The sequence below is a fragment of the Saimiri boliviensis genome, chromosome 5 (assembly GCF_048565385.1).
Source record: "Saimiri boliviensis isolate mSaiBol1 chromosome 5, mSaiBol1.pri, whole genome shotgun sequence".
In the NCBI taxonomy this organism is placed as follows: domain Eukaryota; kingdom Metazoa; phylum Chordata; class Mammalia; order Primates; family Cebidae; genus Saimiri; species Saimiri boliviensis.
In genome coordinates this window covers 43,866,989-43,881,853 of record NC_133453.1, presented here as the reverse complement: position 1 = coordinate 43,881,853, position 14,865 = coordinate 43,866,989, and the positions used below count along the sequence as shown (strand labels likewise).

The following is a 14,865-nucleotide window of genomic DNA, read 5'->3' as shown; positions in this document are numbered from 1 at the left end:
TAGCCAGGCACGGTGGTGCACACCTGTAATCTCAGCTACCTGGGAGGCTGAGGCCAGAGGATGGCTTGAGCCTGGGAGGCGGACGTTGTAGCGAGCCATCCCACCACTGCACTCCAACCTAGGTGGCAGAGCCAGACCCTATCTCAATAAAAAATAATAATAATAATTTTTTTAAATGTTCATTGTATCATAATCAGAAGACAAAAGCAAATACACAATAAAGAAACTAAAGGCCGGGTACAGTGGCTCAGGCCTGTAATCCCAGCACTTTGAGAGGCTGAGGTGGATGGATTGCTTGAGCTCAACAGTTAGAGACCAGCCTGGCCAACATAGCAAAACCCCCTCTCTACAAAAAATACAAAAATTAGCTGGGCACAGTAGCAGGCACCTGTAATCCCAGCTCCTTGGGAGGCTGAGGCGGGAGAATCACTTGAACTCAGGGGGCAGAGTTTGCAGTAAGTTGAGATCGCACCATTGCACTCCAGCCTGGGCAAGCAGAGTGAAATTCCATCTCAAACAAACAAACAAACAAAAACCTAAATCATAATTTTGTTGTCTCTGCAGTGATCATTGTTGCTAGCATATTGGTACATACTCCACAGATTTTTCTCTCTCTTTGCATCATGTACACAGACACATAACCGTAACATTTTAACATTAAAAAATGAAATACTTCTTCATTGCATTTTAATTTTTTCATACTAGATATTAGCCATTTTGATATTTTCCATTCTTTAACACAAATATATGTTTTTGTATTAGTTTGTATTTTTCTAATTACCAGTAATACTGACTAGTTTTTCACAGGTTTAATGGATTTTGTTTTCTCTCTCTTGTGATCTGACTTTTACTCTATGTTTTCTAGTAGTGATAACTTTTTCTTATTGATTTGTACAAACTCTTTACATATCAAGCATATTAACTATTTGCTTATTATGTATATAGAAGAAAATTTTCCCTAAGTTGTTCTTATTTCAATTTTATGTTAGAGGTTTTTTGTTGTCATTTTGTTACATAAATGTTTAAGATCTGTAGTCATATATACGATTATTTTCCCTTGTTTCCTGCCTTTGGTGTTCTGTGACCAGATTACTGTTTTTAATGTTCAGGTCTGATCACATGACCCATAGAATGATTACCAGCCTGGGGCTCAAAATCATCAAGTAGATAAGTTCTCTTCCTGGTCAAATCACATTTCAGCTCATTTATGACTCCTTTCTTCCACACAATTAAAAATAAAAGAGTTTTTTAGACACAGAATCTCACTAGGTTGCTCAGGCTGATCTCAAACTCTTGGGTTCAAGGAATCCTATACCTCAGCCTCCCGAGGAGCTGAGATAGGCCAAGCCACTACAGTTAGCACAGTCATAAAATTATACTCTATTCAATACAATCAGTTGCTATTCTGAAAATCTGTCCCATCTTTCATCACTCTTAGAAATTACCAAAAAAAATAAAAGATTTTAATAGTGACTAGAGAAGGTTATTAAAATAGATTGATATGATATTCTTGAAATTACACCTTGGAAATCACATTTTTCAAAACCAGAGACAGAATACGCAGGGACCTTGCTTCAGGATCCCTGTGTGCTGGGAAGAAGCGAAGCCTGGGTTGAGTAAAAGGTCTCCTAGCGCAGCTTAGGATATTCTGCTACAATCTAAATGCATTCAAGTGATGTCATTTAAATTATGAATTCTAAGTGCATAGGTTGCCCCTTGGTTAACTGTCACACAGCAAGCTGACAAGTCACCTAAAGTTTACCTAGAGCTTTTCCTATCCAGAATTCCCACCCACTTTTGCTCACACTGTTCTTTCTATCTGGAACACTCTCTCTCAAACTATCTCTATCCCTCCTCAACTAAACTACATTAATCTTCCAAGTCTCCACTCAAAACTGATTTCCATTTTTAATTCCCAAGCAAGAAACAAGTCAACACTTACTTCTTTTAGTTTGCAATGCTTTATGACTCTTCTCCTGTGACTCATCATGTCTTTGCTTGCTCATGACTGCCTGAGTGCATGTTATCTCCCTACTACACTATAAGTTCCTTAGGAGCAGAGACTGAATCTCATCTTAGAGCACGTCTCCAGTACCTAACAGACGGCACTGGGTAGTCCTTAGTAAATTTGCTGAATAAAGGAATGATCATAACAAATGGCTCAGTGCTACGTCACTGAAGCCACTATCTAGGGTTTGCTTTAAGAAGGTCTTGGCTGGGCACAGTGGCTCACACCTGTAATCCCAGCACTTTGGGAGGCCGAGGCAGGAGGATCACTTGAGGTCAGGAGTTTGAGACCAGCTTGGCCAACATGGAGAAACACCATCTCTACTAATAATACAAAAAAATTAGCTGGGCATGGTGGTGAATGCCTACAATTCCAGCTACAGGGGAGGCTGAGGCAGAACCTGGGAGACAGAGGTTGCAGTGAGCTGAGATCGCACCATTGCACTCCAGCCTGTGTGACAAGAGCAAAACTTCGTCTCAAAAAAAAAACAAGAGAAGGTATCTGAGAAGCTCTAAACCCACACTGGGGTTGGAAACAGGCCCACAATCATTATTAGGCCTTCCTTTGAATTCTCAGCAGCGCTGCCCTATTGGGTCAACATTCACCTCAGTATTAACATCTGGGCCAAGTCAACATCCTAGAGATCTAGTATTTGTTCTGGTACATTCACTAAGGGTAACAAGGACACACGACTGGAGCCTTGGTATCTCTCAGCTGGTACCACCACTCCTGGAGAAAAATAACACGACTCTTTCTCTTTCTTTTTCTCTTTCCTTCCTTCCTTCCTTTCTTCCTCTCTTTTTTCCCTCCCTCCCTCCTTCCCTCACTCCCTCCTTCCAAACAATAATACAACTCTCTCTCTCTCTCTTTCTTTTTTTTCTTTTCTGAGATGGAGTCTCAAGGCTGGAGTGCACTGGCATGATCTTGGCTCACTGCAACCTCTGCCTCCTGGGTTCAAGCAATCATCTGCCTCAGCCTCCCGAGTAGCTAGGATTACAGGCACTCATCACCACCCCCGACTAATTTTTATATTTTTAGTAGAGATAGGGTTTCACCATCTTGGCCAGGCTGGTCTTGAACTCCTGACCTTGTGATCCACCCACCTTGGCTTCCACATTTTTTTTATAGCATCCAAATCCAGGACAAGGCTGTTTAAGTCAAACTGCTCAGGGTTCCAACTTGCTAAAACAGTATAATTGGCAGTAGTTGACTTTGCTTAAACAGGAGCTCAATGCAAAGGCATTCAGCACAGAGACTAAGAGAGTCATACCTGAATGTTAACATCTGCCCCGTTGTTGACTAACAATTCAAGACACAAAGCACCATGAGTGGAGGCAGCAGCAAAATGCAAAGGGGTGAACCCATTATTGTTCGGCTGGTTCACATTAGCACCGTAGTCAATCAGCTCATTAACCACAGCATCCTGTCCATTGTAGCAGGCGATGTGAAGCGCGGTATTTCCATAGACATTGATTTCATCAATCTGCAAAAGAGTCCAACACAGGGCGATTAAAGTCACTGGAGCCAGTTTACTCCATTTTCCACAAAAAGCTTAATGGCTGTGGCTAGAGAAAGGAAATATCCATCAGCCAATATAATTGTTCAGAGCTTACTCTTGGCCCAGTATGGTCTTCTTGATAATGCTTGTCACCCCATGGTAATGATCAGCAAAAAGTCAATGTGACAAAAAATGAACTGGAGAGAGAGTTAAAAGTTTCATCCTGGGGAGAGGTATTTTTCAGCTAACAAAGGGATAAAAGGTGAAGAGCAAAGTTTCTTTCAAAACACAAAAAGAGAAGCAAATCAGGGGAGAACAGAAAGAGCCCCAAACTCTAGGGTTGAGGCACAGAGAACCTAAAGAAATGGTGGGAGGTGGCAGGAGAGGTGGCTGTGGAGCCTAAACATGGAAGGCGGGTCAGAACCCACTCTCGGTTTTGCTCTGGAGTCCGACAAATCACAGGTTGCATTTTAGTCGCAGAGCAGTGGTGTCCTCAGGAGGTGTGTTTAGTCCATGGCTCCCTGTTGCTTTATGAGACCTGCCCTGGGGGCTGAGTTTCATCATTATGGTCGTATAGGAACTTGGTTTTCCTTTCCTGGGGGACAGGATGTTCCAACCTCACCACTGCTCCTGTTCTATTAGAGGAAGGAGAATAGGGCAGTCTGACTTCTCCAATTCAACAGTAGACACTGCTGCTGTTTGCCTCTGCCATTTATTCATTTATTTCTGCTTTAAGTCATGACTTAAAAGGCTACACTCAGAAGGTGGAATATGGAACCTTAGCTACTCTTTAAAAACAACCGGTTAATATATATGACATAGACTCTACATGTCTATATATTTATCTACGTTGATATAGAAAGTTATTCAGTCTCCAGTTTTCCTCTGCTTAGTGTATGCCCCCACTGTCCTTCATCAGTTGCCCACAGAAACTCAAAAAGATGGGATGCTAGAAAACAACTCCCCTGCCCTTGAATTAAAGTGCAAACAGGATTTAACTTTAGAATAACAGAAATCCCACAAATACACAAGCCATGCAGTGAGGCATTCACTATAGCTCACCTCCACCCCCAGATTCAGGAGATGCTTGACCACATTGATCTGTCCATTGGAGGCTGCAGCATGCAGAGGGGTGTAACCCTTCTTATCCTTACAGGTCACTTCTGCACCATGGTTAATGAGCAATGCTACAACATCCAGGTGGCCTTTACAAATGAAGCAGCAGAAAACATTGTTAACCTTTATAGGAAAATTTGCTCATTCATTTCACCTAAATTATCACTGTTAGCTTTTATTGCCACCAGTCTTTTGCTGAGTTATTTGTAAAAAGCTGATTCACGGCAACTATTCAACAAATGTTTGCTGAGTATCTACTACGGTCAGGCATAATGTAAATGCTGTGGGAGGAAAATACATGATTCATACGTGAGCCTTCTCTTCAAGGAGACCTAGGTGATGCCTGTTACCATGTTAATGAATAATGGTGAGATTTTGTCAAGATATAAGCCAAGAGCCTTAGAAAAGTTGTGTTAAAATGAAAGCAATGCCTTTGAAAACAATTGCCATTCCTCACTGAAAAGTTTAACAATGACAATTCAGTTTAGGAAAACTGATGAAAGAAAAAAAAATCAATTAATGAGAATGACCCCAGATTACTGTTTAATCATACAGAATTACTGCTGCTTAATGGTATTTTGACCCACAAAAATGACAATTTCATATGGCTTAACTTACAAGTATCCTCATGAATCAGAAGCCAAACAGAAAATCCTTCTAGTTTTAGTTCCTTTGCCATTATTTCTATGATCTTTTACTCTGTTCTATAATTCACTATACATAGAATGATAAGCCTGGACAACATGGTGAAACCCCATTTCTACAAAACACAAAAGTTAGTTGGGTGTGGTGGCACATGCCTGTAGTCCCAGCTGCTCAGGAGGCTGAGGCAACGAGAATCGCTTGAACCCAGGAAGCGGAGGCTACAGTGAGCTGAGATCACACCACTGCACTCCATCCTGGGCAACAGAGCGAGACCCTATCTCAAAACAAAACAAAAAAAAAATGATAAAACATATTTGACCTTTATTTTGGGACTGAAGATTGTTTGATGCTTCAGGATCATTGCTCTAAACATGGCTGAAAATTGAAGGGTAGAAGACAAGCACTGACTCCAGGACTTTGCGTGTGTGCTGGGGTGGGGGGAAAGTATTGGCTTGTTTTATTAAAATTTGACTCTTTTCTCCCCAAGACTTGTATATAGAAAAATATTTTTTCAATTATTAGTGGTGCTACCTTAAGCTATTTGCCCTGGTTTTGCCTGTTATTCCTGTTTGTATCCTGATAAAACACAAGACAATGACTTGATTCCTTTAAAGTCACTTATCCAAATGCTTTAGCTGTATATACATCAGCAGAGAATAAGCTTTGAACCTCACATTCTTTGAATCCTATCCACACTAGCTTAGTGTGTGCTCAGCCTACACAGCTGTCTCTCGCAGTCACTGGCTCCGGTCCTGCAGATGCCACGCAGTCATTTCATATGCTTCAGCCAACATGAAAATCCATGTCAACTTTTTTTAAAAACATGCTAATGCAGGGCCGGGTGCATTGGCTCACGCCTGTAATCCCAGCACTTTGGGAGGCCCAGGTGAATGGATCATGAGGTCAGAAGTTCAAGATCAGCCTGAGTGAAACCCCATCTCTACTAAAAATACAAAAATTAGCTGGGTGTGGTGGTGCATACCTGTAATCCCAGCTACTTGGGAGACTGGGGCAGGAGAATTGCTTGAACCTAAGAGGTGGAGGTTGCAGTGAGCCGAGATCATGCCACTGCACTCCAGCCTGGGTGACAGAGCAAGACTCCCTCAAAACAAACAAACAAACAAAACAAACAAACAAAAAAACATGCTAATGCTTGTAAAAGTTTACAGTTCCGGTTTTTTAAACCCAAGGATTCATTCAGACCCATCTTTAGCCACATAATTTATTTCATCCCTGCTTCATCTTACTTTCTTTTTCCCTACAATAAAGGTTAACTTTCAAAGTGATGATAAAAGGCATGTATGCTGGTTTAAAAGGATTCAGAAGCTAGGTGCGGTGGCTCATGCCTGTAATCCCAGCACTTTGGGAGGCTGAGGTGGATGGATCACAAGGTCAGGAGTTCAAGACCAGCTTGGCTAATATGGTGAAACCTCGTCTCTACTAAAAAAAAAATTGCTGGGCATGGTGGCAGGTACCTGTAATCCCAGCTACTCAGGAGGCTGAGGCAGGAGAATTGCTTGAACCCAGGAAGCAGAGGTTGCAGTGAGCTGAGATCACACCACTGCACTGCATTCCAGCCTGGGTGACAAAGTGAGATTACGTCTCAAAAAAAAAAAAAAAAAAAAAAAAAAAAGACAAACAGATTCAGAAAAAAGGTATAAAACCCCAAAATCATCCACAATTATAAATCCCTAGAAACAATCAATTAAAATATTAGCATTTATTTTCCAGGTTTATTACTGAACAGATTTTTAAATGAAAATGAGGGTACTATTTATACTGCTTTGTAATATGCTCTCACTTAACATATCACAGAATCTTTCTATGTTAATCAATACTCATGGACTCATCACTCTAGTTACTACAAAGGGTCCCCTTGTGTGGATCTTCCACAATTTGCTAAAACAATCTCCTGTGGATGGGCATTCGGGTGGTTTACAACTTCGTGCTGATAGAATCCTGTCTACTTTTCTAATGGCAGGATGTTCTCCAATTAGAAATACAAAGGAAATATCTTAGTTCTTCATTTCCCACAAGTCTACACTTAGAACAAACTCTGTGAGAGCTATCATTTGTCAGTGGGATTTGCCAACAAAAGTGAAAAGGAAAAACATAGAAATGTAACCTCTGCCAAGCAGGCAGAGATGAGGACTGCAGCCTTCAGTTCGGTCGTCATTGGACCATCAAGATAATTCTCAGTGCCTCTGGTGCCCTCCTCCTATAAAATAGCCAGAGGTTTGTCTTTTCTTCCTTCCTTCTTGTTTCTTTCAAAAATATTTATAAATAAAAAGACGAATGGACTTTTTGTCCTTGCTTTCCTAGCCAGTCCTTTTTCTTTTTAAAACACCTTGTTTTGCTGCCATGACAAGTTAAAATAAGCACAATCTGTGCAGTTTTCGAATCCAGACTGAAGCACATTGAAAGAGGCCCAGGCCATGATTCATTCCTCCTCTTCTTTGTAGGATAAATAAATACCTGACAAAGCAACCGCCTGACTGGAGCACACCATGCATGCCGGTAAAATGAACCAAATCTTCATTCAATTGCAACCCAACCCTGAAAAGAAGTCAGACTGGAGAAAACCTACATTGTCAACAAGAGACCCATGGCTTTAGTTAAGGTTATCTGCACTTTGCTTTCCATGCATGGAATCCTTACCCATATACGCCGCCCAGTGCAGAGCACGCCGGTCCTTCTTGTCAAACGCATTGATATTTGCCCCTTTGGCCAAGAGTAAATTGACCATCTGAAAGATAACCAACCATGAAATCAAGCATACATTCTATAATGGTGAGGCCTCTTCACTGCCTGCAGGTGATCTGAGCCAAATTAACATCAAATCTAAAGGCAGATCAGAGATCTGGAGTTCTGACAAAGTATAAATATGATGTCAGAGCAGGACCTGTGTCATGTGTGTCAGAGGAAAAGACTCAAGTGACAGCCTCCTTCTTCAACTCATTGTGGCTCTAAAGTTAAGCATGATATACTTGCTGAAGGTTTGGTGTACAAATATTTTCATCATATTCTTTAAAATCTGAGCAAGAAGATCAGTTTCCATTTGTGGCTGAAAATGTCTGGAGGCAGCATTCCAGTTCTGAATGATAAAAATACCCACCTCCACGTGGCCGTTCAAAGCTGCATGGTGCAAGGCTGTGCGCCCCCCTCGGTCGGACACATTGACACTGCTCAGCAGGGGAATGATCACTTCCGCACATTTGACAGCCTTGTTGGCTGCTGCCACATGAAGAGGGGTCTGCCAGTTCTTGTCCCTTGCATTGACATCAGCTGAGTGCTTAATCAAAACCTGTACTGCTTCCTACAACAAAAGCAGAGTTTGCAGAGGTCACTGACAGACATTCAACCAATACTTACTAGTGTAAGATGCTTCAAACCCTGGAACTATGGAGAGAAAGGCTCCCTGACCTTACAGGCTGGTTCCAGACAAGCCAGGTAATATCTGATAAATATCAAGAGTGGCACAGATTAAGACAGAATCACTTTACCTTTCTTTGTCAAGCCAAGAGCCCCGACACATCTCTAATCATTATTAGAAGGTTTATTACCTTCTAAGTATATGATGTCCTTGTAAAGTAGAAGGCACTCTCAGGCCAAATGAGAGCACCCATGTGCAAGTGTGCATACCAGAGTAAAATATCCATACACCAAAAAGCCTCAGACATTCTTGAATCAGTTTATAAATTTTTGGTTCTCTCTGCCAACATCTTAACCCTTAGCCTCGTGTGAATAAGTGGTCAAGATGGGAAGTAACATCTCTGTTGCCATCTCAACTTAAAGCTATGAGTTGTCTCCATCTTTTCCCAATGTCTTCCACGTTATGATGGGTCACTTATTTTGCCATTGTTGAGTTCCTTTACCTTCATTGAGTCTCCCACCTTTTTGCTTCTATTGGCCCAGTCAGCTCTCTAGCCTCTTGATCTATGACTTTAACCCTGGCTTGGCAATGGAATCATCCATGCAGCTCTTAAAAACACAGAAGCCAAGCATGGGCAATATAACAAAACCTCATCTCTTCCAAACAAACAAACAAAAACCAATAAACATATATAGGTGCAAAAGTAATTTTATTACTTTTAATGGCAAAAACCACAGTTACTTTTGCATCAACTGGGAGTGGTGTTGCAGGCCTCTAAGTCCTAGCTACTCAGAAGGCTGAGGTGGGAGGATCACTTGAGCTCAGCAGTTCAGTGTGATCACAACAAGCTGTGATCACAACACTGCACTTCAGCCTGGGCAACAGAGCAAGACCCTGTCTCAGAAAAAAAAGAACAAAACAGTAGTTTAAAATGATTGTGGAATTAAATTCACAGATATAGGTAATATTTGAAATGTAGAAGGCCTTGGGGTTCATCTGGGCTGACCCCTTCATTTCATAGGCAGCTTTATTTTATAGGCAAGATGACGGAAGGGTAATGGCCTGGCTGACTTATGGGCTCATGCATTTTCTAACAGGCCATTTTCTACTGGGCTTACTTGGTAAGTAGTACCAGTCAAGCATCCTGACATAAACAGATTCAACAGTTAATTCTCCTTAGTTATTTACATTTGTAAATACTAACGTCTTAGTCTGCTACACTGGCTTAATACATGTAATAGAAATTTGATATTTTGGCAAAAACAAAGCTTTGATTAAAAACAGATAATTTCCTTTTTAAAAACTACATTTCTCTTTCAAAAGTTTTAAGCTTGGAAGCTCTTTAACTTGGTTTTATAAGGGAGTAATTTGATAGCCATTTAGGGAATTAATAATTTTTTTAATTAAAGAAGTCTTTCTCCTGTATCACATGTTGGCTAAAAATTAATATCCAGGAGCTTGCTTTAACAGAAATATACAAGGTAAAAAGAAACTAATTTTGGGGAAGAGAAGCTGAACACTTCCTGAATCAAGAAAAGATTCTTTTTTTTCTTTCAAGGGTTTTTTTTTAATTGACTTTTATTTTAAGTTCTGGGGTACATGTGCAGAATGTGCAGGTTATATATATATAAACATGTGCCATGGTGGTTTGCTGCCCAGATTAACCCATCACCTAGGTATTAAACCCAGCATCCATTAGCTATTCTTCCCTCCCCTCCCACCGAAACGCCCCACTGTGTGTTGTTTCTTCTCATGTGTCATGTGTCCCTGTGTTCTCATTGCTCAGCTCCCACTTGCAAGTGAGGATGTGCAGTGTTTGGTTTTCTGATCCTGAGTTAGTTTGCTGAGAATAATGCCTTCCAGTTCCTGGAAACGACATGATCTCATTACTTTTAATGGCTGCATAGTATTCCATGGTATACATGCACCACATTTTCTTTATTCAATCTATCGCTGATGGACATGTGGGCTGATTCTATGTCTTTGCTATTGTGAATAGTGTTGCAATGAACATAGACATGCATGTATCTTTACAATAGAATGATTTATAATTGGATTGCTGGGTCAAATGGTATTTCGGCTTCGAGATCTTTGAGAAGTTGCCACACTGTCTTCCACAATGGTTGAAGGAATTCATTCCTACCAACAGAGTAAAAGCGCTCCTTTTTCTCTGCAACCTCATCAGCATATCGTGTTTCTTGACTTTCTAATAATTGCCATTCTGACTGGTGTGAGATGGTATCTCATTGTGGTTTTGATTTGCATTTCTCTAATCAATCAGTGACGTTGAGCCTTTTTTCATGTTTGTTGGCTACATGAATGTCTTCTTTTGAGAGGTATCTGTTCATGAACTTTGCCCACTTTTTAATGGGCTTGTTTTTTTTTTTCCTGGTGAATTTGTTTAAGTTCCTATAGACTCTGGATATTAGACATTTGTCAGATGGATAGATTTCAAAAATTGTCTCCCATTCTGTAGGTTGCTTGTTCACGCAGATGATAGTTTATTTTTGTGTGCAGAAGCTCTTTGGTTTAATTATATCCCATTTGTCAATTTTTGTTTTTGTTGCAATTGCTTTTGGTGTTTTCATCATGAAATCTTTGCCCGTGCCTGTGTCCTAAATGGTATTGCCTAGATTTTATTCAGAGTTGTTATGGTTTTGAGTTTTACATTTAAGTCTTTAATCCATCAAGAAAAGATTCTTTAACGGTGCTTTTCAAACTATGTGTGGTAAAGAACTGTTTTTAAAAAATAGTTATTATTTCAAGTCCATCACTTTTGAGCCAATACTTTTGTACAATACAATAAAAAGCAATTAGTAGAATAAAATGAAAAAAGATACAAATTATAAATGTAATTATTTTATTACTAAAGTTAAGGGGCATGAAATTATCAAATTGTCCTAAAAGTTTCTGACCACCTAATCTTTTCACAACAGATAAGGTAAAAGCTCACAGGACCAGCCCCAGTGTGCAGGCACTCTGTGAATCATGCTCCTTCAAAGCCTTTATTTCTTTTCTTTTTTCTTTTTTTTTTTTTTTTATTTGAGACAAAGTCTCACTCTTTCACCCAGGCTAGAGTGCAGTGGTGCCAACCTGGCTCACTGCAACCTCTGCCTCCCAGGTTCAAGCGGTTCTCCTGCCTCAGCCTCCCGAGTAGCTGGAATTACAAGAACGCACCACCACACCCAGCTAATTTTTTTTGTATTTTTAGTAGAGACAGGGTTTCACCCATGTTGGTCAGGCTGGTTTTGAACTCCTGACCTCAAGCGTTCTGCCTGCCTCAGCCTCCCAAAGTGCTGGGATCACAGGTGTGCGCCACTGTGCCTGACCCTTTTTTTCTTTCATAATGAGCAAACACCAGTGAGGATTCTGGTATTTTCCCCAAATGGAGGCATCAGCTCAGTTAACATTCTGTTTTAGAACTGTAGGCCTTGTTAGATGACACCCTGTAGCAGGCCATCCTATATAAGATGCAAAAATACTAGAAAGGAGGAGCTGTCATGGGATGTCATATAGGAGGGAACTGAACATGACATTTGCAAGTCAGTCAATCTCTACTTTTTACGGCTCTTTTTTTTTTTTTTTTTAACAAAAGGCCACTTCAACTTTGTCATACGAAATAGAAACATGCACTGTGGCACATAGAAAAGATGAGAACAGGAGGCATGTATCTTAGAAATTATCATCCTTAATATTTGTTTCTTTACTCTCAAATATGCATTGCCTTTCAGTGGACATAAATTACTCATGGAAAAGTAACTGTTTATGACCACACATAGTCCCTGCAGGCATAAGCAATGTCAAGTTTCATAAATTACAAGTTGCTTTAGATAAGGGTCTAAATGTTATACAACTTTTTGTACTCTCCACAAAGCCTGGCAGGTGCTTTGCACATATTGTATATTCAATAAATTTGGGTAGAATAAATATATTGCTGTAATTATCAGCAAACTCTGTAAGTAATAATCTGTAAGTGTTAACAGGACATTACTGTGGGCTGATGTCCCTGAGGCTGCATTCAAGTCCAGAAGGCTTTTGTTGTATTACTGTAATCACTTGGGGCTTTTATGTCAATTGTAGTAATTTCATGTTCTGTAAGAATTGTATAAATTGATGTCCAACCAATTTTCTCAATTAATCAGAGTGTTCTTCCAAAACTACCAAGCACCAAACAAAACTAACCCATTATTTTAATTATTATTAGAGCACAATTATTCTAAGAACTAGGAGTGCAAAGGCAGTTCGCTGGAGACTTTGGGATGTGAAAGAATTCTAAGCAAACTATTTAAGAAGTGATGACTTAAACCATTAGGAAGGGCAGACACTAAAGTATTACCAGTGTTTAATCTCAGATCTCAAAGTGTGGCATGTAGATGACACATATCAGAATCTTCTTTTGAACAGGCAGATTTCTGGGCTTAACCATAGGCTTCATTCAGAATTACTAGGGCTGAGATTTTAGAACAGGTACTGGTTTTTTTTGTTTGTTTGTTTTGTTTTGTTTTTTGAGACAGAGTATTGCTCTGTCTCCAGGCTAGAGTGCAGTAGCACGATCTCAGCTCAACACAACCTCTGCCTCCTGCGTTCAACCGATTCTTCTGCCTCAGCCTCCCAAGAAGCTGGGACTACAGGTGCATGCCACCATGCCCAGCTAATTTTTGTATTTTTAGTAGAGACGTGGTTTCACTATGTTAGCCAGGATGGTTTCAATCTCTTGACCTCGTAATCTGCCCACCTCGGCCTCCCAAAGTGCTAGGATTACAGGTGTGAGCCACCGCACCCAGCCAAACGGGTACTTTTAACAATCACCCCAGATAATTTAAATGCACTGAAGCTGTGTACCACTTGTCTACATTCTAATAGATTATAAATAAAATGCTTACTTTCTTCCTATTCCAGGCATGACCTATGTTCTATACATGAACAACTTTTTATAATCATGAAGATAATTCAAAGAAAGCAATAACATTCTACTCTTCTATATAATGTTTATAATGTTTCCAATTTTCCTGTCTACTAGCATTCAGTCCACAATAATGATAATGTTTTTTAGAGGAAAAGGGAAAAACGTAAGTTTTAAAAATTTCAACTACAAAATAAAAGGCTTATCCTGCTCAGCTCTAGGAAAGATCTGTATACCAGTTGGGTCTTCTGTCTGCACAAAAGCCAAAAATAGATGCACTTTATTGGCTAGAACAGGCTCCATAAGGGTGCTAATGGCAGTTGAAGAAAGCAGTACAAAACGGTGGTTAAGCAGGCAGCTTCTCGAGTCACACTTTCCTTCACTTTCTGGCTGCGACATCGACATTGTTGGCTCTCTACTAACTTTCTGAAATTACATTTCCTAAATTAGTATTGCTAATAGCATCCATCTCGAAGGGTAGATCAGAGGTTAAAAGAGAATGATACACAGAAAGTCCTTAGCATACTGCCTAGCACACAGTAAGTGCTTAATGAATGCTCGTAACTACAACAAGTACATGGACACAATGTCCTCACTCCTACACTCCAAAGACAAGATACAAAACTATTTTTAACTTTTCTAGCCAAAAGACAATCTCTAGAATAGGGAAGTGAAAAGTTCAGCAACTCTACTTTGAGGCTCCTCTCAACTGGTCATAGCAGAAAGGGCAACTAGAACGGGCCAGCCACGTCTGGACATAGGCCACAGCAGGCTGCATGCCTGGTGATCTCCCCAAGTACTGTCTACTAAAACTAAAAGCCACACTGTATACCCTTCAGGCCCCCTGCAGCACACTTAACAATGCCTTCCACCAACTGGGCTTCCATAAATGTGCGTTAGACTTTCTGGGTTTGTGTAGATTTCATTCCTTTCCCCTACTGTTGCTCCTTTCCAGAAAGAAAAGCAAGAATAAACTGAACACAGGAAAAAATATGAAATAGGCTTCACAAGAACACTTTAGAATATTCCCACTGGCAGCCCCAAATCTTGCTTATCTATGTTAGCTAGCATTGTAAAAGATGTTTCCCTGATATTTTAGTAAGAACCTCTCTTCACTTCTTCACAGCCTAGGGAGTACGTAAGAAAAAAAGGAGGATGAGTCCAGAGAAGCCTGTAGGGAGCTAATAAGGAGACAGTGCTGCTTGGTTCCAAGCTGTTTCCAACCTGGGAATCCCAGATGTACCAAACTTGGGGAGCAGGTCAAGGGTAAGAAAGAGTCATGGGATTGAATCTAGAAGGGAACACACAAGACAGCCTGGTCA

General features: G+C 40.4%; 1 protein-coding gene across 8 annotated transcripts in view; it reads right to left on the bottom strand.

The window, feature by feature from the left end:
• The window catches only part of ANKRD44 (ankyrin repeat domain 44), a 343,966-nt gene that overhangs the window by 134,017 nt on the left and 195,084 nt on the right, over positions 1–14,865 (bottom strand). For all 8 annotated transcript variants that reach the window (XM_039469990.2, XM_039469992.2, XM_039469994.2 and 5 more), the window contains exons 5-8: positions 8,383–8,583; positions 7,926–8,013; positions 4,569–4,711; positions 3,279–3,491 (exon numbers count right to left, since the gene is read on the bottom strand). In XM_039469990.2, coding sequence (XP_039325924.1) covers positions 3,279–3,491; positions 4,569–4,711; positions 7,926–8,013; positions 8,383–8,583 — 645 coding nt within the window. The remainder of the gene's footprint in view (positions 1–3,278; positions 3,492–4,568; positions 4,712–7,925; positions 8,014–8,382; positions 8,584–14,865) is intronic.